Source organism: Gymnoscopelus braueri, assembly GCF_963280865.1.
Source record: "Gymnoscopelus braueri genome assembly, chromosome: 8".
Classification (NCBI taxonomy): Eukaryota; Metazoa; Chordata; class Actinopteri; order Myctophiformes; family Myctophidae; genus Gymnoscopelus; species Gymnoscopelus braueri.
In genome coordinates this window covers 25,735,661-25,758,348 of record NC_137609.1, presented here as the reverse complement: position 1 = coordinate 25,758,348, position 22,688 = coordinate 25,735,661, and the positions used below count along the sequence as shown (strand labels likewise).

At 40.0% G+C, this 22,688-nt stretch overlaps 2 protein-coding genes across 4 annotated transcripts; both read right to left on the bottom strand.

Moving 5' to 3' along the window:
• Window positions 1–2,439: 2,439 nt before the first annotated feature.
• On the bottom strand, window positions 2,440–14,147 carry mtmr2 (myotubularin related protein 2). Its single transcript, XM_080436472.1, has 16 exons — window positions 13,921–14,147; window positions 12,851–12,950; window positions 12,716–12,739; window positions 12,113–12,176; window positions 11,905–11,999; window positions 11,724–11,828; window positions 10,621–10,725; window positions 10,245–10,328; window positions 10,008–10,157; window positions 9,641–9,829; window positions 8,959–9,144; window positions 8,512–8,718; window positions 7,791–7,883; window positions 7,598–7,711; window positions 7,139–7,315; window positions 2,440–5,115 (listed from the first exon to the last, which is right to left on the bottom strand). Exons 1-16 carry the CDS (start codon window positions 13,998–14,000, stop codon window positions 4,951–4,953), a joined length of 1,938 nt encoding a protein of 645 aa, XP_080292598.1. The 5' UTR covers window positions 14,001–14,147; the 3' UTR covers window positions 2,440–4,950.
• A 1,665-nt stretch (window positions 14,148–15,812) lies between these two features.
• On the bottom strand, window positions 15,813–20,156 carry cwc15 (CWC15 spliceosome associated protein homolog). Of its 3 annotated transcripts, none has more exons than XM_080435447.1 (7): window positions 20,145–20,156; window positions 19,351–19,492; window positions 17,697–17,809; window positions 17,224–17,321; window positions 17,022–17,132; window positions 16,796–16,932; window positions 15,813–16,698 (listed from the first exon to the last, which is right to left on the bottom strand). In XM_080435447.1, the coding sequence occupies exons 2-7, from the start codon at window positions 19,479–19,481 to the stop codon at window positions 16,569–16,571; spliced, it is 720 nt and encodes a 239-aa protein (XP_080291573.1). In that variant the 5' UTR covers window positions 19,482–19,492; window positions 20,145–20,156; the 3' UTR covers window positions 15,813–16,568. The 3 variants fall into 3 exon arrangements, with proteins under 3 accessions (XP_080291573.1, XP_080291571.1, XP_080291572.1); XM_080435445.1 differs by having other exon boundaries at window positions 20,137–20,151; XM_080435446.1 differs by having other exon boundaries at window positions 20,080–20,146.
• Between the last annotated feature and the right edge of the window lie 2,532 nt (window positions 20,157–22,688).

Here is a 22,688-nt window from a genome sequence, read left to right as displayed (position 1 = left end):
CTCTCCGTTCGTTTTTTATACCGTGTGAAAATAATTGTTTTGGCCTAAAGAGCTAAAACCGGAAACCGGAAACGGAAATCGCTGAAATTGCTTCCGGGTGAAGCGGAGGTGAGTGGAAAACGAAACTGATCTCGGAATGTAAATAAAACAGCGTGATCGTCTATTAACCAAATTAAACATTAGGACGCAGATCTGCGTCCTAGATTATTCTGGCAGCCCACGGTTGTATCTAATAGGACGCAGATCTGCGTCCATGGCAGCTTATGTGTTGTTAAGACAAAGCCACAAAAATGCCCAAAACGTGTTGTGAACAGCACAGGCAACATTTATTTATATTCTATATTTAGACATTTCAGGAATCTGTGTGTCTGTGACTTTGTCTGCATGTCCATGGTTAATGACATATGGAGATGACTGATGTCATAGACTGGCCTCTGTTATGAATTATGACCTTTATCTCCTTGACCCAGTACATACATGTGTTGAATCACTCTCATCTGCGTAAGCATATACTGATACCCTTGATACCATGACCATCAACTACTTCATCAGATAGATTGACGCCTGTGCACAATGAAACGAGATGCATGTTTTGTTCCTATACTCATTCTGTTCTTTTCCTTGTCTCATATCTTCTGGTCACGTCATGCATCATGCCCTGCCACACTAGCAGATTGTTGTCTCCAACGGAGGCGGAGAGTATGTTTTCGCTTCGTCCCGCTGTGTGTTCACCTCCCCCCTAGCCAAGCTAACATTGGTCAAACTTCACTTGACACGTGACAATATGTTGTCACCAATGCTTTTGATTGGCTAGCGAGACGCATGACGAAATAAAATCCTATAAATAGGTGTGTCACTTCAAAAAAACATTTATGTTTTTTGAAAAAAAAAAACATTTATGTTTTTTGAAGTGAGGTAAGACAGGATCAATCAGTCTTGATTGGAACAGTACCTTCCAGTACAAATCACCCGTCCGTGCGTGTGTGTGTCCCTCTGAGAACACCTAACATTGGTCAGGCAAAGGCGCAGAAGGCCAAAGCTAAGAAAGCATACTCATCTACAACAGTAACACAGAAGAGGACTATAGAGTTGAATTGATCCCACAACAAGGCCGAAGTCTTAATACTGTAACAATTGGCCACCTTGATCAAATACATTATGTAGCACTAGAGAAAACTGACATAGATCAAACACACCAATCAACTGCTGAAACTGTTCAAGACAATGAAGATGAAGAAGACAGACAAGCATTTGAACAAACCAGTCAATTACGAGGACTCCCATATGACACATTGCTTCAAGAAGAAATTTCTTTAGATGCAGACACTACATATTCAGTCGCCCCTGCAGAACACCAAAAACCACGCGCATTCTACCAAGACGACCCGTTCTACCAAGACGACCCGTGCTATTAAAATAGCACGGGTCTGCTGGCGGAGACTTGTGCTCCGAGGAGCACATTTTCTAGTTTGATCTAATTTCGGTTAGCAGAAAAACACAGACAGACTCTGGTCCTGTCACCACACTCAATCACAGTTTAGCCACACCCCAGCGATATCCACTATATCAAATAAATTGAGATGAGTTTCTCCAGACCTCCATTCGGAGTGGAGCAAGATTGGAGTGCTGGCCACACGAGACGAGGGTTGATGAAATGCCACACACCATCACAGGCAATGTCACATTCTGTCTCTTTATTGTTATTACCAGGTACTTTTGGCCTAATGCAAAACCAAAGATAAAAGGGTAGAGTTGGCACTACAGATACTATGCAGTGGAAAAGCGACATTACACAGCCGTGGGTAGGTACCTGCATGCCCGGCTTAATGCACAGGCTTTAGCTGCAGCCCTGGGCACCAAGCTCTGGGGGGCACCAAACGTCTGGCCAAAAATGAATACTATTGCAACTAACAGCACCAAAATATTGTCCAGGGGCTGCTGAAGTTGCGGTAAAACTATGCCGAAACTAGTCTGCAGCACTACTCACCCCGCTGGTGAAGAGAAAAACACCAAAAAGGGTTAATCCGGCCCTGGAAACCTGGCGAGTTAACTGTAGTTTGATAATGGAAGTGAAGGATGGTTGGCTGAACATTTGCCCAAATACAGCCAGAGTGTCTTTCTGCAGGAAAACACCCCAGCATAATTATATAGTGGATGATAAGGGAAAAATGAAATATATATATATATATATATATATATATATATATATATGGCTCAAAGTTACCTAGTTAGCGTTAGCCTGACCACCAGCGGAGACTCAATGGAGACCTCCTACCGGAGACTCTGCCGTTAATCAAATTATTTGCTTACCAAAAATAAAACACGGGGTGTGTAATTGATAGAAATTAAGTCATTTTGTGGGTGAACTACTCCTTTAAGACCTTCATGCAAATATTATTTCCACAGAAACATTTGCACATAAACGTCTCTATAGGGTATAACATTTTATTAATTTGCCATTCTAATTACATTACAGTAGTTGGAAAGTATAGAAGACCTGCTGTTGTGCATGGAATGGCAATTGTGGAAACTAGTTTCAAAGTGGCTAAGAAAAATGTCCTGTACCCCCTCTAACGCCTGAGATCTTGCAAAAATGATACTGTATGTAACTAGAGGATGTGCTCCTCGGAGCACAGGTCTCCGCCAGGTCAGGTTGCAGCACGTCCTGCAAAGCTTAGCCTATGGGCGGTGCCGGAGATTAGCTGGTGACAGACGGACACACACACATACGGACGGACAGGGGGTAAAACATACTCTCCACCATACCTTCGGCCTGGCGGAGACAATAAAAACAGTAATGGAATTGCAAATTTGCAACACATAATTATTTTGTATGGGAGATGACAACTTAATATTGATGACATGGGTGATGCATTTTTATACTAAATGTTAATATCATTCAATAAAATCTGAAATCTGGTTAAGAGACAAAGCAGTGGGTGTTTCATATTCTTAACAAAGTTGTCTCTGTTGAAAGGTGGAATGTTTTAAAATGTGTAAGCCAATTAAGTCAGTGTAGTCCATAATTTCTCTCCAGCTGTCAAATTGTTTTTAATCCAACAATAAAAGATGTTAGATTTTCATAATGCAAGGCTTTGCTTTAATTTAGTTGACTCCTTGGCTGCCCTAAATGCTTTTTTTTAATCGAGCCAATTATTACTTACTTATTACAAAATGAAGTCCCCTCTAGACCTCCAGATATTGAAACAAGTTAGTTAGTGCCTGTTGTTGCGAGATCTAAAGAGGGTGTATAAAACTAAAACCCTGCATCTAATGTGGCTATATTGAAATCTGTTTGAAGAGTCACAATCTCTATGTAACATGAGCATGAAATGGTGACTGATTTATATAAACATTTTGATAAAGATATCCAATTATAGATATCCACTGAATGGGACAAATCAACAAATACATGTTCAGTGCAGTTCAGAAATGCAAAACATCATCACACCTTTATGGCTATAAGAGATATAACACATTATAAATACAGGTCTGGAATTGAAGAATATAAATAACTTTAAAGCAAAATTACACTTTGGTACATGTTTGGGTTGTGTAGTTACTTTAACTCTACCAAAATATTATATACAGTATATGAATTGACTTGTATTGCATGGTGACTCAAAGCCACTCTTTTAGGACAGAAATGCAAACAAATAAGTTTCGGCCAATGTATAACATTACGAAATGTGTGTGTGTGTAAAAATGTCTTCATGTTGATTTTACTAATTGAATTAGATGGATCCGGATTTTCAAATAGTAAAATCAACAGGAAGTTGACATTATTTAAAAACAAAAAAGAATAACGCTGTGGTGAGTTTTGTAATGTTATACATTGGCAAGATCCGGTTTGTTTACGTTCCTTTATGTGCTATTTTGTTTTACTTTGAGACCCGTTTCACTGTGTCAATAAGGAGACTATTTTGGAAAATAGATTTCTAATCAATTGAGCAACTATTGGCCTGGGCTGCAGCGTGGCGGTCCAGGCACCCTAGGCTGCAATGCCAGCGTGACACGCGTTCGAGTTCCGATCCCGACGACCTTTGCTGCGTGTCACTCCCCATCTCTCTCCCCATTTCCTGTCAGTCTACTGTCCTATAAATAAAGGCATTAAAAAAGGAAATTGAGCAACTATTGAAGACATCTCACCAATATTTGGAGTTAGATCATAGCACGGTAACTACACAACTCAAACCTCTACCAAAGTGTAATTTTGCTTCTTTCTTTCTTTTTTTTTCACTAGTGTAGATCAGAGAAAAGGAATCTTAAAAAGGAATGTCCTACAAAACAAAACATTATGTTCATACATAATCATACATCATATTTGGTCAAAGCATCCTGCAATGACTTAAGAAAACAATCTTTATCCCAAATACCCCCAACTCTTTTCTAATATTAGAAGCTAAGTTAACATTCCAGCCCTTTAGTTACATTCTCATAAAGAGATATTTAGTAGTTTCTATTAATAGTGTTTTAACCACAAAATATTCTAACACCTTCACAACTGCTTAAATGCATTGTCTTTCAAACAATCATTATCCGTCTCTTGCAAAGCAGAGGAATGGACAGAATGTTCCTATAAAGTAAGGCATACTTAGTTTTACTCTATTAATATTTTAGTGAACTAATAACTTAGAAAATAAACACTACAAACACTGATTGTAGGTAAGCTAATATACCCAATCATACTTTCTTTATCAGGCTATGTTCGCTTAACCTTGGAAGAGTAGAGTATGGCTGTAGTAAAATGGTCACAGAGGCGATCTTGCTGTATCACACTACAGAAACTCATCAGCAACATACGTTAAGTTATGGTACAAGGCCAATAATCTGTTTCTGCAAACTTGTAGTAGTTGCTTACTAAGGCAGCATGTCACTCCAACCCTCTGTGGCACAGATGTCTCAAACAAGAGGATTCTGCTCATGTAACAATCCTAGGAGTCAGTCATGTCAAACAAAGGTCTGCACTGGAGTGATGGAGCGTGTGGGAGATCCTGCCCTCTCAGAGGAAGAGGAAGCTGAACGGTTGGTCACCTCTCGCTGAAGTTCTTCCACTCTCTTCTGTAACTCTGCTCTCTTGGCCAAAAGCTCCTTGTAACGCTGGTGCACAGGCTCCTGGGGGGAAAAAATTACAGGAAAAAGATAAACAAATCTGTCACAATCTAAATAATCTCGTTAAATTCAATTAGAATATTTGAATTGTGGCTAAAATCAAGGAGGATATAGATGGGGAAGTATGCCTATTTCATGGCGGGGCAGAATTAATATATTGAAGATGAACATTCTTCCAAGATATTATACCCATTGCAGATGCTGCCAAATGCGCTTCCCAATACCTGGTTTTCCAACATTAACAAAATGATTTAAAAAAATTTATGGTAAGGGAAAAAGGTAAGAATTAAATAAACTTCAAAGATCAATAACCTTGGGTGGCCTGGGGGTGCCAGATATCAAACTATATCACTGGGAAGCACAGCTAAGGTATATGTTTGAGTGGGTCAATGATAAGCCTGAACATAAGAACACATGGATTGATATTGAGTCTATGAATTGTCGGATCATGAATTTGAAAGACACACTTTTTATTCATTACAAAAGGGCAAAGTATGAAATACAAAATTATATTATAGTTTTAAATACTATAGAGACCTGGAATAATATCAAGAGTTTTTTTTCCTCAAATTTCTCACTTTTAGCACCAATTGCTTTACACCCAGACTTTCTCCCTTCAATTCATGACCCGGTATTCAAAATGTGTCAAGAAAAAGGTTTGGATGGTAAAATTGTTTGATGGTGCTATTATGCATTATTTTTCCGGATTAAAAAGCAGGTATGAAATTCCAAATTCCCATCTATTTCGATACCTACAGGTCAGACATTTAATCCCAAATAAAGGCGCCCAATATGTCATTTCTAGAAGAAATGCAGACTAATACCAACAATTTTATATCATCCGTGTATGAAATATTTAATCGTAGGGAGGAACACTACTAAAACATAGACATATGGAAGACAATCATGTAAAACTAATATTAGTACTAGGTAGACCCAATTTAAAATCCTGCACATCACACCATTGCTAAGGAGCAAGTTTGGCACAAACTCACCTCTTTGTCCAAAATGTGAAATAGAGATTAGTACCTATTGAGATGCCCCACACCTCATTGGATCCTTTTACTGTTATAATGTCTCTTTATGTTCAGTTATCTATAAGTTGCTTATGTTAGTTTAGTAGTCAATAAATATCTTTGTTAAACTTTCCGTTGGTCTCCCTCCCTATTATTTGTCATGGCAAGAGCCAGCCATGACACTATGTACATATGTTTTGGAGCTGCCCCGTAATTAAACACTTTTGGGAGGATGTGAAGGAGGAAGTCTGTCAAATTATGGGGGCTTCAATACATTGTATACTGGCTGCTGATATGGGTAACATACAAAACAAATACAATGTTAAGCTGATTCGAATACTTCTGTAAATTGCGAGAAAGAATATCCTTAAGCTATGGATTGCTAAAGATCCACCCTCAAAAGAAGACGGTATGAAACCGTGTTAAGTTTAGAGAAACATACATACATGCTACATGATAATTACAAAGGCTTTTTAAAGATATGTGGCAACCATTCATAAATGTAGTGGACACTTCCAGGTTGAATACTCTGTTGTCAATGTGAAGAAATGTGTTGGGCCCTGTACCTTTAGTGTTTGTTTGATTGATTGATTGATTGATTGACTTTATTGGCAGTTTGCAAAAAAAAGCACAGGAAAGTACAGTTCAATACAAGGTCTGCTAAGAGGATTTTAAACCCAAGAAAGTCTATGGCTTGTTTTCATTGGGGTCCTTTGTACTCAATTCATCGAATTGGTACATTTTCTTTTAATTTTGAAGTAGTTTTGTTTTTGTTTGTGTTTCAGTATTGTTAGGGATGATTCTGAATGTTTTACGTCACAAAAATGAGGTTCTGTCTGAGCAGAATTGATTTTGATATATGATCCTGTGTACTTGAACCTAGTAAATTGCATTAAAAAAATCTGAAAAAACATGGATAGCAATCTGCAACATTAGAAATGAGGTCAGTAGTTATGAGTGTAAACATAACATTGAGGAGAATGACAAACACAAGAGATGCTTCTACATACCTGTGGCCTCATGCGAGGGTTCCAGCGGATGTAATAGCCCACCCAAAGCTCTAGGTGACGCAAACTGACAACAGGGAACAGTACATGGTTGTAGTAGTTCACATACAGAGGGTTGGTAAACTCCTCCAACTGGCTGTTGATATAGGACCACAATGACACAGACCTCTTGGGAATCTCCTGTCAAAAACAAAAAAACATTTGTTAAAACTCTTAAATGCTTTACTGTCTAACACTCTTCAAACTATTCCATGACTTCCCTGGTCAGTCTAATGTATATTTAATATTTTAGGATTATAAATATAATTTTAGTGCCCAACTGGGCACTAAGCTCTAAAACTTAAAAATGCAAACATGCATACAAAAATGCATACATTTCACAAACATTTCTAACACATTTCTAGATTTGTGCCAGCAAGTACAATAGTCAAAATGCTTAGGAAAAACTAGGTTCATTCATACTTCTTTCACCCTCTGTTGTTCACTGTTACACAAGAACGTCCCAAACAGGCAGCTGTACAGGTGGTCCAGGATAGTCACGAGGAAGTATTCGTTGAACTCAAAAGCTGCTGGAAACTTCAGTCAAAAAGACAATCATTATCATCATGTTAAACTGAAGATTTTGTTTACTTCAGTAACAGATCTTATCATTTACCTGGCGGGTCATCTGCCAAACACAGTCGATGAACTGAACAAAAACGGGCGAGCGATCCGCATCCGTGTGGTTCTTATCTCCATGACCAATCCTCTGAGAAAAGAGGTATAAGGAAAAATCAACATGATATGCAACTGCAACAGTTCGACGAAGAGTGGAGCACTAGCCATAGAAGAGCTTTGGTGGGATTTAAAGAAGGCAGTTGCAAAACGCAAACCCCAGAATATTAGTGAACTGGAAGTCATTGCACATGAGGAATGGGCTAAGATTCTCAAGAATGCTGCCAGAAGCTGGTGTCTGGCTATGCATCAGCTTAGTTTGCAGCAGGTCATAACAGCAAAACGGTGCTCCACTAAGTACTAAAGATGCTTATCATGAAGGGGGTGTTAAAGTTTTGAGCTGCAATAGTCATTGAATAGCACTTGTATTGGTTGTATTGAGGTGTTTAAATTGTTCTCGTCTGATTTATTTATTGGAAACAGCTGACAATGCATGAATTTGGTCTGTATGCCTAATTTGCAGTGGGGGGGTGTATAATTTTGGGTGCAACTGTATTATTATTATTATATTGTTGTTTTTTGTTTCACTCTACAACAATGTGTTCCAATACTTAATTGTGAAACATAGGGGTGTTTACAGTATGCAGACAAGCAGGCAACATAAGTATGACAGGATGATTGCAATATTGTGCAGTCTAAATTTTGTGAGAGAGCCTATTTACCATCTGGAAACGGTGGCCAAAGCTTAGCCACTCTTTCTCCAGTAGCACCTGGAAGCCTTGTATAGTGCGGTAATAACCATCCAGCATGAGCATGGCCAACGAGGTGAGCTGGGCTGTGCGGTCCCAACCATCGCTACAATGCACCACTACTGACGTCTTCCCCGACTCCACCTTGTCTGCAATCCTCAGTGCTCCAGCCAGGATCAGCTGTGTGTAGAATACATAAAATAACTTGGTCAAAATGGTCCAGACAATTCAACAATGTGTGTCCATGTTATATGTCTTTATTCATTGAAATTGACCTTCCAAAAAACACTAAAGCAACAGGGAGAATATTTGCAATACATCGACACTGAATTTGTCACATTGTTCATTGATTCAATTCAACATAATACTGTATTGCCCAGCCCTAACTGCCAGGCGGTGAATGATTGTACTCAAACTGACCTTTATGTGCTCAAGCCAATGAGTGGACTCAAGATTGGAGAGCCAATGGGATTCCTCGATGTTTGGGTAAACCACCTCCTTCACCTTGCGAAGTGACTCCCTCATCACATGGATATTATGTATATCCAAAAACACCAGTTCAGCATTCTGATATGCATCCTCACTTTCATATCCACCCCCTTTCATCTAGAGGGAAAGAAAATTAAATGAGGACATTTTCATTGGTTTATGCTGCTCAATACGAACGCAGCTTTAAAAGACATTCAATAAATACATAAAAGGGCAAGGACACTTTGGTGGAGGTTTGGGTTGTGTAGTTAAGTTGCCATGATGTAACTTCAAAGGTGGGCGAGAAATCAAATTTTTTTATTTCTTGATTCGGTCAGAAAGTTCTCGAGATATGTGAGGGACACGCACGCAGAGATTCCGTGCATTAATAGTTGGATGCATTTATAATTGATTTTATTTTGCTGTATGACTCGCCACCCCCATACACGTGGCACTCAGTTTACACACAAACTTACACGCAAGAGACCACAATCGAAATAAGCTCAAGCTTTGTTGCGTTTTATCCGTTTTGACATATGTAGAAAATGTATATTCATGTACATTCATGTTCATGTACATGCAATTTGTCAAGAAAAACGTTGATCAAAAGTCAATTCACGGTCCGTGAACAAACCTTATTGGCAGCCGCATTGACGCTGGGCCTGGCATCAAAAATGAAAAGCTTATGGGATTGAGCGTTAGCATCCATAATGGCCTGCAGGTACTTTTCATCCTCTTTGCTGCGCTTCCCATTCACTCCAACCATGGGTTGACTGCACCGGGTCACTGTGGCCTGACTCTCTGGATGAATCCAGGACAACACCTACACAACATGAGGAAGCATTACCACAGACAGTAGCAACAAGCAGCTACGAAATTATGCGCAGTGAGTTTGTATATCTGCTATTTTTGAATAGCCAACGCTAAAATCTAAAATGACACGGATGCTTTCCCGGTTAATTTGTTACTATTTACATTCTTGGTGAAGCGTGATCACTTACAGGTATCCTACCCTTGGCCCTGAAAGCAGCCACTCTCTTCACTTCTTCATCTGGTATGTTCACGGGCACCACAAGAGTTGATGGATAGGTGTCACACAGCTCGTAGTGATCATTTACTTTTGTTATCCTCCAGCTTTCATTGGGTATACCCTACAACAGCAAACACACAGAACCCGTATAATATCTCTCCATGCCAAACATTTTTAATGAGAACCCGGAGCATGTCATTTTAAGTACCTGTCTTTTGTATTCCGACTGGGCGTCATACACCTTCCATCCATTTTCAGGATAGACCTGCCCGTATTCAAAGGCAAAGATTTGCTGGGGAATTGAGAAAGGAACATGTCAGTTGGTCTTCATGCAGGATTTAACCCATTAAGACCTGAGGCCGATTTTTTTTTTTTATCCGAAATCTTAACGCTTAAAAAAATGTATGTATTCAAAGATTTGCACACATTTTCTAAAATAGCAGATCTACAAGCTCGTAGCGTACTATGAGCTTGTATATCTGCTATTTTTCAATAGCCAAAGAAATAAAAAAATTACACAGATGCATTCCCGGTCTCAATGGGTTAAAGAGACATGGTGTGTCAAAGACAAGTGACTCACTCACCAGCCCATTGGAAACAGGAAACGCAAATTTCATCAGGACTTCAAAAATGGACTTCCTGAGTGAGTCCTCCATCTGCTTGTGTGCATACCGTAAATTCCGCATATCCTGGAAAGAGGGAGAGAAACCACAAAATCCACACTAACAACTATGTGCAAATTTACAAACTATGACACTAATGCATGTTTTTACCATGATGATTGGGACATGCATTTTAAGGGCAATATTGCTGAACTTGAATCTAATCGTTCTTCTAAGGAAGACGTGAATTGGGAAGTGTTATGCCATATTTTTACATGTCTTCCTCACAACATGTTCAACAATAGGATTCATGTTAAAAATCAGCTAACTTTTGTTCCTGTTTACTGTGGTTTCTAGAAATACTGGTCACTTCTCTAACTGTACTTGGATGTGTGGTACCCTATATTTGCCAAATTCATTGCTAACTGTCTGGTCTGGATACGCTAAACCCCCTTAAGCTTATTAAGAATTTTTATTTCTAATTTTAATTTCATTTATTTTTGTTTATTTAGTTTTCAACTCGAACTTCAATTATTTACTGCTCTCGTATTTTATTTTATTCTCCCCCATTTATAAATGTTGTTTTATAAATGTTGTTTTATACCCCACCCTCCCCAACCGGGGAGGGTGGGGTATATGTGGGGTTGTATGTCCTAATAACTGAAAATACCATAAATAAAGTCAGCTAACAGCTTAGCTCACCCTTAAATAACACTTGAACAATTACGGTGTACAATACCCCCGTGGGTGTCAGGTTTACAATACAACATGCATGCCATGATGGTGAAAACAGTGGCTTATAGATGTTTTTGTTTGTTTCAGCTTCACCCAGCTGATGGCTGTTAAGTGTCTTGCTCAGGGACTTGCCGGCCGGGAGGGGAACCAGTGACCTTATGATTATCAGACCACTAAGCTACGGCCAACCCAAAAATAGATACGTAAGAGAAGATCTGAGTAGGTGTTATGGTATCCGTTTCCATCTCTAAGCTCATTCAATCATTTTGTACAAAATCCAAGAAAGGTTTGTTTCACACATCTTGCTCAAACCATTAGCTTTTGCAGACCATTTCGATAGGCTTGCTCACCTTGCAAACTAGTCCATAGGAAACATCACCACGGCTTGATGCACCTCCAATCTTTTCCACACGACTCACCACCCCAAGGGGTAAGTCTAACACAAATGCTGGCTCCTAGAAGCGAAAGATATGTTAGTGACATAAGAAACTACAATTAATTTTTATTGTTACTTATCATTATCTAACATACCCTGTCTGTGCATTTGAAGAAAAGCCTGTAGTTGGTGATAGTGAGTGTTCCCCTGAGTGCTCCAATAAAAGGACAAATATAGGTGACATCTTTGGCTGTAAAACAAAGCAAGTAACATACTTGGCTTTAACCACCGCTATATACTATCAAGAAAACCACACGTATTTTAAACACATCTCAATTAATAAAACAAAGAAAGAGCTCTTACTCATATCTTGCACAGTTTCATTTGGAAGTAACTGTGGTTCCTCTTTGTCTGACTCTCTAAGAACCTGAGACATACAAAAAAAACACACCCAGTGTGAAGTGGGCGGTGTGGTCACAATGGTCATCACAGTGATGGAAGTTCACTTAAAGAAAAGTAATATTGTGGACCAACCATTGTACTTAAAGTGCATAGTCCTATTTATAGGGCTATGCACATGTGTCATGTTTCACTAGCCAATCACAGTCCTGAATAGACTGTGATTGGCCAATCACGGTGCAGGGTTAGGGGGGTACACTGGTGGCCAATCACAGCGCAGGATTGGGGGGTGCAAATATCCAAACCTCACATATAGGGGCGGTTTCACCGCCCAAAAAACACATAGTCATTAGCCCTAGCTGTCAGTCCAAAAGGGAGCTTGCAGGACTTGAATGTATGGAAACGTTACTGGATCCTGCATCCATTTGGGCCCTATTTGAAGCCCTTGTAGATCTGCTATTTACGAAACATTGCTGAAATGTTTTGAAAATGACAGATTTAGCCTATAATGACAAGCCCAAAATAAGGACGCAAGTGGCAGGAACGCACAGGTCAGGGACAACCTACCTTGATGGGAGCTTTGGGCCTGACCTGAAGGGGGAGAATTTAGTCAAACATCAAGACTTTGTTATAGATACTTGATTTAATGAAGGATAAAGCTGTCATAGTAACCAAAGACAACATAACTACTATAGTACGAACCCGCAGCTCTGGGGAGAGCTCTGTCGGTGACACAGAGTCTGAAGACATTGCAGAGGGCGCTTTAGCTTGGCCAGACCGGTCAGAGCGAGATGTGGAAGTGCTGAAGAAAATAATAATCATAATAACAACAACAATGGTAGTGGATGAAAGATTCATCATAGTACTGCTATAACAGCAGGAGTAGGTTTTCTCATTTCCAGTGTACTGCTGCACTACTGTGAACATCAGACGCTGACAAACTAAGCCCAATACATACTCAGTCGTACGCCTTAAAATAGCAGACCTCCAAGGAAGCTCACAATGTGTCCCAGTCCCAGATGCAATGCATTGTAAGCTTGCTAATGTACAATCTGTTACTGCTAAATATTATTAACATACATCTATCATCTATGAATGGATTATATCCACAGGAAGAGTGGGCACCTAAAGTTGGCCTTCACCAGTGAGTATCTGGATAATATATGTACAGTTAGTTAAGTCTATCATGAGTGGCATCTGCAACATATTGGGTACAAGCTTGGTTGTGGAGCCTGATGGCTACTGGCATAAAGGACTGCCAGTCCAATTATTATCTCTTTAGTGTCCAATTATTATCTCTTTAGTGCTCCTCGTTCACTCCAGCGGTGTAAACTAAGTACATCTACTCAAGTACTGTACTTAAGTAACAATTTTGAGGTATTCTTTTTTTAACTTTACTGGAGTATTCCCAATTTTCTGCTCTTTTACTTCTACTCCACTACATCTCAGAGGCATATATTGTACTTTTACTCAACTGAATTTAGAATTCCATACTTTTACTTGTAACAGAGTGTTTCTACATTGCAGTATTGATACTTTTACATAAGTAAAACCAAATAGAGTACTTTTTCCACCACTGTCCTCGTCCCCACTACTAGCACATCACAGACACAGAGGGGACATTTCAAACTGTGCTGTCCAGAACGAAGTTCAGTCATAGACTCGTCTACAATCATCAGTAACCTCCATAGTAGATTAATTGTGTAAAATAACAAAAAACAGTCTCCCATCTCTCAGTCGAAGTAACGTTAGCTTGCTAAAGTGCATTTTACCTGGACAATGAATCAACACTTGGCTGTCTGGACGAGGATCGCTTCGAGCCCAGACTGTCAATGCTGCCACTCTTCTCCATGCTGGCCTCATAAAAGTTTGTCAAGGAACTACTGGTGGTGTTAATGCAAACTAATACGTAACGAGGATATTATCCACGGGATAATGTTTTAATTCCGGCTCTGGAGTAAACTAAGTACCAGCGAATCCCAGGAAGCTGCCATGTTTTTTTTCCCAGCCTCCTTTAGGTCACAAGCATTAATGGTCACAAGTTCCAGACAGTTACGGATGAAGCTGGCGCCCCCTGTCGCCTGGTCATTACTACTATGGCCACAATCCTCATTATAGGATTATTATAGGCAGTGGTGGAAGATGTACTCACATTTTCTACTTAAGTAAAAGTAACAATACTGCAATACTGTTACAAGGACAAGTCCGGAATTCAAAATGTACTTAAAGCACTCATTATGCAGAAAGTCCCATTTCACAAGTTTTCAAATGTATAAAATGTATTTAAAAAAAAAGAAAATAGCAGATCTACAAGCTCACAATGCATAGCATCACGACGCATTGTGAGCTTGTAGATCGGCTCAAATGGCCAAAATGTATATAGGGCTGAAGTGGGTAATGTGTGTTTTGTAATAATAATCAAAATCTACAAAGTAACTAGTAACTCAAGTTTTCAAATAATTGTAGTGGAGTAAAAGTATAATATTTGCCTCTGAGATCAGATGCAGTGGAGTATAAGTAAAAGTACTGACATTTGGAAATACTCCAGTAAAGTAAAAAATACCTCAAAATTGTACTTGAGTACAGTATTTGAGTAAATGCTCTTTGTTGCTTTACACCACTGCATAATGGTCAGTTGTAAAGGCCAGACTGACAAAATGATTACCTGGCACTGGCAGCCATGGCAGGCAACTAGTTAAACAGGAAAAAGTAGGTAGGATAGGTTAAATAAAAGCTGTACTTTTTAAGACATGACATTTATACTATTAACTTTTGAATTCAGCTACATGCATGTATTCATAAACATTATCCAGTCCTCATTAGCCTTGTTTTTTCCTGTCTGAGGTGACAGTAAATCCATGCAGAGCAGACAGGCACTGGCACGGCAAACACTTAAGCCATGCAGCTGAGATCAGAAGGATGTTTATTTGTGAGATGTTAGTAATATCATGGACAGCAAATAAGACATGGTATGGTACATAACTATCAATTCAGTACAATATAGTGGGCATTCCTTAAGACCAGTCCACACCAGTGCAACTTGCAACATGCAACTACTTGCAACCATTATCCCCAATGGCAGTTGCAAGGAGTTCCATTGGTGTGGACTGGAGTAGTTCATCCAAAATACTTTTCTATCAATTACTCACCCCATGAAGCATTGAATTCATGGCGATTTTTTTGTTTTTGTCGCATTCCTAAGCCAATAATTTGATTAACGGCGGAAAGATGCTAATGTTCCGGTAGGCTCAAAGGAGTCTCCTACCAGAAAGACCGCCGGTCATCAAATTATTGTCTTAGGAATGCGACAAAAACTAATTAATTAAAATTAATTCAATGCTTCATGGGGTGTGTAATTGATAGAAAATAAGTAATTTTTGGGGTGAACTACTCTTTTAAAACTGTTTTGTTGCAAGGAGTTATGACTAGTTGCGGTCTTGCCTTCAAGTCTTGGGCACAGGTGGCCATCATCATAAACACAATCCTTTTTAGGGAATTTCAACCTGTGAAACAACTACCCACACCCCCAAAAAAATAATCACCCTGTGCATAAGTTCATGTCTTAGCCCGTTAAGTTTCTTTTTTATAGATGGATCGAAACCTTGACACCAAGTTATATTGCAGAATATAAAAATATTTTTCACATCAAGCAAAACTCACAAGAGGCTTTTTTCTTCAGGTTTATTGACATTACTTTAAAAAAAGAGGAAAAAAAGAAAAACTACATACACTTGCATGGAAAGCAACTTCAATACAAATTGGGCTTTTTCCAAGTTCAGTTCAGTTTAAAGGGGGTGTAAGTGATATATTAGTTAAAAGAAGTGGTAAATAGCTCTATATTCCCATATTCATCATTGCTATAGTATAGAGTATTTGTTCAATAACAGGGGTCTCCCGTCTCTCCAGCGCTTTAATAAACAGGAACATTTCCAGGGCAGTATATCAATTTAATCCAATCAAGAGAGAGAACTCAATAACTCATACAGGATACAGGATTAACAAATGAAATTGGAAGTGATGAAAAAAAAAAAAAAGATCAATATAAAATGTAAGCTGATATAATGGGTTCTCTCTCCTGATTGGATTGTATTTTCTGTTTACTAAAGAGCTGGAGACAGAGGCCGTTGTCACTGAACAAACACTAAAATAAAGTAATGATTATTATCAGAATAGAAAGATTTTAACTTAGAAAAAAACTTTGTTTTATCCAAACAATTTCACTTACACTACCTTCAATAAGGTATAACTCATTTATATACAATATTTTCAAGTTTGGGATATATGGAGCCTGTCGTTTCATAAACAGCATCGGTTAATGTTCCATTTTTGGGTTTGATGATCATCCTGCGATTGACGGAAATGTCCTTTTCAACTGGAGGCCAAAGCCAGGAAGAGAAATATGCGCCAACGTCCAAGTCTCTTACTTCACATATTTCTCCATGAATTTCTTGTGGAACTCTGAGCGCAGGGTGTCGTTGATGAAGCGTTTCTCCTTACGTGCATCATCCACTCCCTTGGCACAGTTCTTGAACACAACATCATCATCCCACCTTGGAGGATAGAAAAATATCAAGATAATCAGCAATCTACTCGCGCATGTCAAAGAGTCTGTGTGGTCATGGGTAAAAGGTGATACGTGTGGCATACCTCCTTTTGACGCTGAAGGTATTCTGTGTCTGGCTTGCCTGCTGCTGCTGCTGCTGTCCAGCCAAATTAATCAGCGGGTTGCCACTCAGGATGTTCTCCATGCGGATCCTCTCTTCCTCTGCCTTCTGCTCCCGCTCCTTGGACAGGGACAATGAAAAACATTGAAATACTACATAACATAAAAAGTTAAAAGACCAGACAGATGGGTCTCAGGGTGATGCCTTACTTTGCGATCTTGCTCCTCAGCCCGCTCCTTCTTGATCTTCTCCAGTTCTGCCAGCAGAGCTGCGGTGTCGTCGTCATCGCTCTCATCCTCAGAGTCCTCATCCTCTTCATCCTATGGGACCCCCACCCCACACAAACATGAAGTCAGTCTGATTAATGACGGCACCTGTTCCACGTCACAGTCTTGAGCTCAAAGCACTTACATCAGTGAGAGGGTCATCAGCATCCAAATTGGCTGCTGGGATCTGATCAAGCCTAGGCCTCTTGGAGGATGATGACGAGGAGGATGATATAGTATGCTCTGTTAAATGGAGGGACACAAATTTCAAATGAACATCTACCCGCCACAACAAAAGAAAATAATCTACTAATGGTAATTGATTCAAAACAAAGACTCATGATTTGAATCATGAATTTAATTGGCACTACTCATACAGGGACAAGCAGCAAAATGCAAATGCGGCAAAGTCCTCAAAACTGCAGAACAAAACATAACAATAAAGAACAAAAAGTATTAGTATTAAGATTATAATGCAATTTAAGGAATACATTATCAATATAAAGTCCCCAAATAAATTATTTAAGCAAAAACGAAATAAATAAATTTAAGAAAAAAAAAAAGAATATATCCAATGGTTGAAATATAACTGTGACTAATGCCTGCAATAAGACCCACCTCTTGGTCCCCTTTCCCTGGTCTTCTCACGCACTACCACACGTTCCCTATCCTCCAGCTCCCTACGGAAGTCACGGGCACGGACCTCCTCTGGGGCATCCTGGGTGGGCTGCCTGCAGAGAGAACAATATATAGCATAAACATCAGGCTTAACCACTTTCAACTCGGTATCCCTATTTTAGGCAAGTCAGTGTATGTCAGTATATTTAAAACAAATATACAATCTACACGTTCACAGCGCATTGTGATGCGACACAGTGTGAGCATATAGCAGGGCCCCATCCGAACTTTTTTCACCACCGTCCAAGAATACAATTTTAAATGTCCCAAGGCGTATGTTATCCATCCCAAAAATAAAAGAAATGAAATATTCTTTGGCAATCCTTTCCATTTTCCAGGTCTGAATGCCAGGGGCAGTGGGAATAGGAGGGGGTGTGGGTGTCATGTACACTAAAGATTTACCATACACGAGTGTTGGAGGAATTATAGTAAAGGGAAAGAATTGCATATGTTTTGGTTTTGAGATAGAGAGTTGAAACATGTCGCTGTCATTGAAGGGAGAGATTTGAGATTTGTCTCCATCGTCGTCTTTTACAGGGGGACTCATGTCACAGCACGGAACTCTATGACAATCAATGCCAGCAGCGATGACTGGCTTTAATGTCAAAGTAAAAAACATAACCTTTTGGGATCATTATGGGGTTTACCCAGATGCCAAAGGTGAAAATGTTAAACGATTTAATAACAATGTCTCCTCTATTCAAACAAGGTTCCCTTTGTGTCTGTGCTTGGTGCGACAATATCACACACAGCATCAGTTTTGAAACGCAGAGCAATGTTTTGGTGAGCAGCTATGTGGAGAATGGAGATTGCAAGGTGTCAATCCATGGAGAGACGGCAAGGTTTGTAATTAATCTCCGTCAGGGCTTGGAGATCGTTTTTTCGGCTAAGGTTGGGTGCAGTTCTGTCGGTTCTTTATCTTTTTCTGCTGTTTATCCTCTTCAAATTATGCTTTCAACTAAAATCTACCTGAAGAGGATGATCAGTACGGCCTGCGGTAACTTTTAATAAGCATTCTGTACACAATATTATTCATGGGTCTGGTGCAGTGGTCTTGTACAGGAAGTTTGTGTACCGTTTGTACAGTGACACTGATGCGCAGTTGGCTCAAAAAACATATCTTTGTCCCAACTGCGTCCCAGGGGAGATTTTTTTTCTTTCCCAAATACTATTATTTTTATATCCCTTGGACGACAGGATGTTGTTATTCTTGAGGCCTGGCTTATAGATCAGCTATTTTTGCCACACCGTCCAGTCATATGATAAAGTATTACAACTCAAGTGGTTACTTTATACTTTCAGAGTAGATTAAACAGTAGTTTAACTCGTGGTACTTTTTAAAGCTGTACACAGACCCACTCTAGTCTACACAACGACAGATGAAGTAGATGGACAAAATTGTACAGCAGATATTTATACAGCAGATATTTATATAGCAATCACTCAAGATACAAGAGCAGCAAATTATACTCAACCAATAGCTGACTGGGTGGGAAAGACTACCCAGTTGTTAAAGCTGGCACTGCTGGAAGACACTGGCCTGTGGCTGTATATTGCATAACCATTGACATGTTGCATTGTTTCAGTCACTGACCTGTATTTGAGCTTTGTGTGACCCGGTAGATCACGACTTGAGTATTGCTTAGACAATGCACTTAGATCTCCTTCTCCTTTACCCCTCCCTCCTCTTGCCGGCTCAAACGTGGGTCTTGCAGCTGTAGTCATCTTTAATTGCTCTGTTCATAATAGAATAAAGGAGTCTTGACGATTACTAGCTTGTAAACAGCTACCTCCAAATTCAATCAACTGGTAACAAAGTTATCTTATGACAAATCAAAATACCCCCCCCCCCCCACAATTTCCTTTAAAGCATGAATTTCTCTTTGTGCTTTAAACTTTAGAGCTACTTCCTGAACTAATATTCTCATCAAGCGGTTGGCACTGCGGCCAGAATAGATGAAAAACATTCAACCAATGCAACTACCAACTCAACAATGGAAGCTGAATTGATGTTGTGATGACGAAACAATAAAACCATCGAACAAATACAAAACAATGGCAGGAGGCAGTACCAGACAAGTGACTTAACTAACTTTTACGTCACTGTTAGGTACGTTTGAACTCCCACCCAATAACTACCATTAAAGTAAGAACTAAGAGTTCTTGAATCTTTTCTTTGGTTTAGGTTGCAAAGCTAACGTTAGCCATATAAGCTAACTGCCGAAGCAGGACATTAGAAGCGATATCGTAACAAAAAAACGCGCGGTCCAGGAACAGCAGTGAGCATTATACTATTATATAAAGCTATATTGATTCAAATTACCGTCAAAATGTTACTTTGTTAAATAATTCCCCGATTTACAGAAACATTAATACAAACCTGCCCACACTTGTAGGAAGACGCACGAAATGTGACGTCGACAGTTAACGACGTGACTCTTCTTGTTTACGGAGCCCACACTAGGAGTATTATCGCCACCTGCTGCTCTGGAGTGTGTGCTATACCAGAAATTCTGCATTTTCCAATAAAAACATTCGACTTGTATTCTTGCCTCTCTATTCATTTGTATCATATTGAATTCATTATAGTCAGTAGAAAGACTGAATTCAGCATGACACTATAAATGCTAAGACTTTTTTTTTTTAGTTTATAGTCATGACTCATGCTGAATTGAGTCTTCCTACTGACTATAATAGTTCAGTAGGGTGTTTTGGAACCTATTACTTATTCAGTAGGAAGTACAGAAGGTGCCTATAAAAAACACAGGGAAATTCATGTCTTGCACTTTATACAGGAAATAAACAAATATAGTATACTGTGTGTTACATAAACATAATACATATGTGTTGTATAGACACATCTATGACCTGCTACACCACTACCTATAATGGAACCAATGGTCAGTGATTTCATCCTGTAACCTGTGAGTGTGAATAGTACTGCACATGTGGCCTTCTAGTAGAATGTATATATTTATTATTTTATTTTCAGAGGGATATTTAGTCATAATAGGTACACATATATACAGATTCTAAAGGCCACAGCTCTGACCTGTGGTGTTGGGGTCCACAGCGGGGGACTTGCATGTGTCACATGAGAGTGTTGATTGATTAGGTCATATGAGGAGCTGGGGGACAGTTGCTACTGTTATAGAACAGTGTTAAAGCCTGTGTTTCCACATTTGAGACAATACACAAGTCACATGATTAATCAACAGATGGTTACACCCACATGGGTCGACCAAACCCATATAAACATAGAGAAAGCTCACTGAAAGGACAAAGTGTTCTAAGCAGGCATCAGTGTTACTAGTTACCAGGGTGTTATTGCTGTCATTTTCCATTGCGAGCTCCGAGGGATTGACGATAAGAATTGAGAGCGCTCAATTCCGCTAAGGTTGCTGAAATACCCTGTACATGGGAGATCTATCTATTGCATAGTGAGTGTGATTGGTAGATAATTGTACAATTGATACTCATAATGTTATCGTTGTTTTGTTTTCTTGTATTCCTCTGGTGTAACAGCCTCAGAGAACATTCCAGATCAGGGAGCAGCAGGGAGCAGCAGAGAAAATGGCTTCCCGTTTTACTGTTCCAAAAGAGGAGCTGACCTGTCCCGTGTGTCATGACATCTTTAAACATCCCGTTGTGTCGTCCTGTGGCCACAGCTTCTGCAAAGACTGTCTGCAGGAATGGTGGACGGAAAGACCAACAAAAGAATGTCCTGTCTGTCAGAGAAGATGCTCCAGAGACCATCCTCTTACAAACGTTGTTGTGAAGGACCTGTGTGAGAACCTTTTGGAGGAGGAAGGCCAGAGCTCCTTGTCGGTGAGCTCTGAGGTCCTCTGCACCGCACACGGTGAGAAGCTCAAGCTCTTCTGTCTGGACGACCAACAGCCGATGTGTCTCATGTGTCGCAATTCAGAGGAACACGCCGGACACAAGTTCTTACCCGTGGACGAAGCGTCTGGACTTTGCAAACAGAAGGTCCAGGAATCACTGGAGGCTTTAAGGAAAGAAAGACAGAAATGTAATTTTAATAAAGTTAAAAAAGATTGCGACGAAATAGAAAATCACATCAAGGTTCAGGCCAGAAAAACAGAGACGCAGATTAAGGAACAGTTTCAGAATCTTCGTCGGTACCTACAGGAGGAAGAGGAGGCCAGGATCGCCGCTCTGCGGGAGGAAGAGGCTCAGAAGAGTCAGGAGATGAAGGAGAGGATTGAGGGTCTGAGCAGAGAAATGGAAACCCTCTCCAATGCAAGCCAAGCTGCTGAGGACCAGCCGAGAGCCGACGACCACGTCTCTTGTTTTTGCTTGTTTTTGCAGAAAATGCACTTAAGACTTCTGGTGATTAGTAGTTTTCGTTCCCTACCTATGTTGAATGCACTTATTGTAAGTCGCTTTGGATAAAAGCGTCTGCTAAATGACTGTAATGTAATGTCTCATTCCTGCAGAACTACAAGACCACGATGGAGGGAGTCCAGCTCACCCTGCAGGACCCACCGCCGGTCTCAGGAGCGCTGATAGACGAGGCCAAACACCTGAAGAACCTGACCTTCAGAGTCTGGGACAAGATGAAGGACATTGTCTCCTGCACTCCTGTCATCCTGGACCCCAACACTGCTAGTCCATGGCTCATGCTGTCTGATGATCTGACCAGTGTGAGAAGTGGAGAGAAAGAGCAGCTTCCTGACAACCCAGAGAGGTTTGACTTCAATATTCAAGTCCTGGGTTCTGAGGGCTTTAACTCAGGGTCTCACAGCTGGGATGTTGAGGTTGGAGACAATAAACAGTGGGTAGTAGGTGTGTGTGTGGAGTCTTTCCAGAGGAAGGGACGCAAAGGGAGTGGAGACTGGTTTATAGGGTTCTATGAGGGTTCTACGAGGGTAAAGGGTGGATACAGAGCATACTCCTCATCAGGGCCTGATA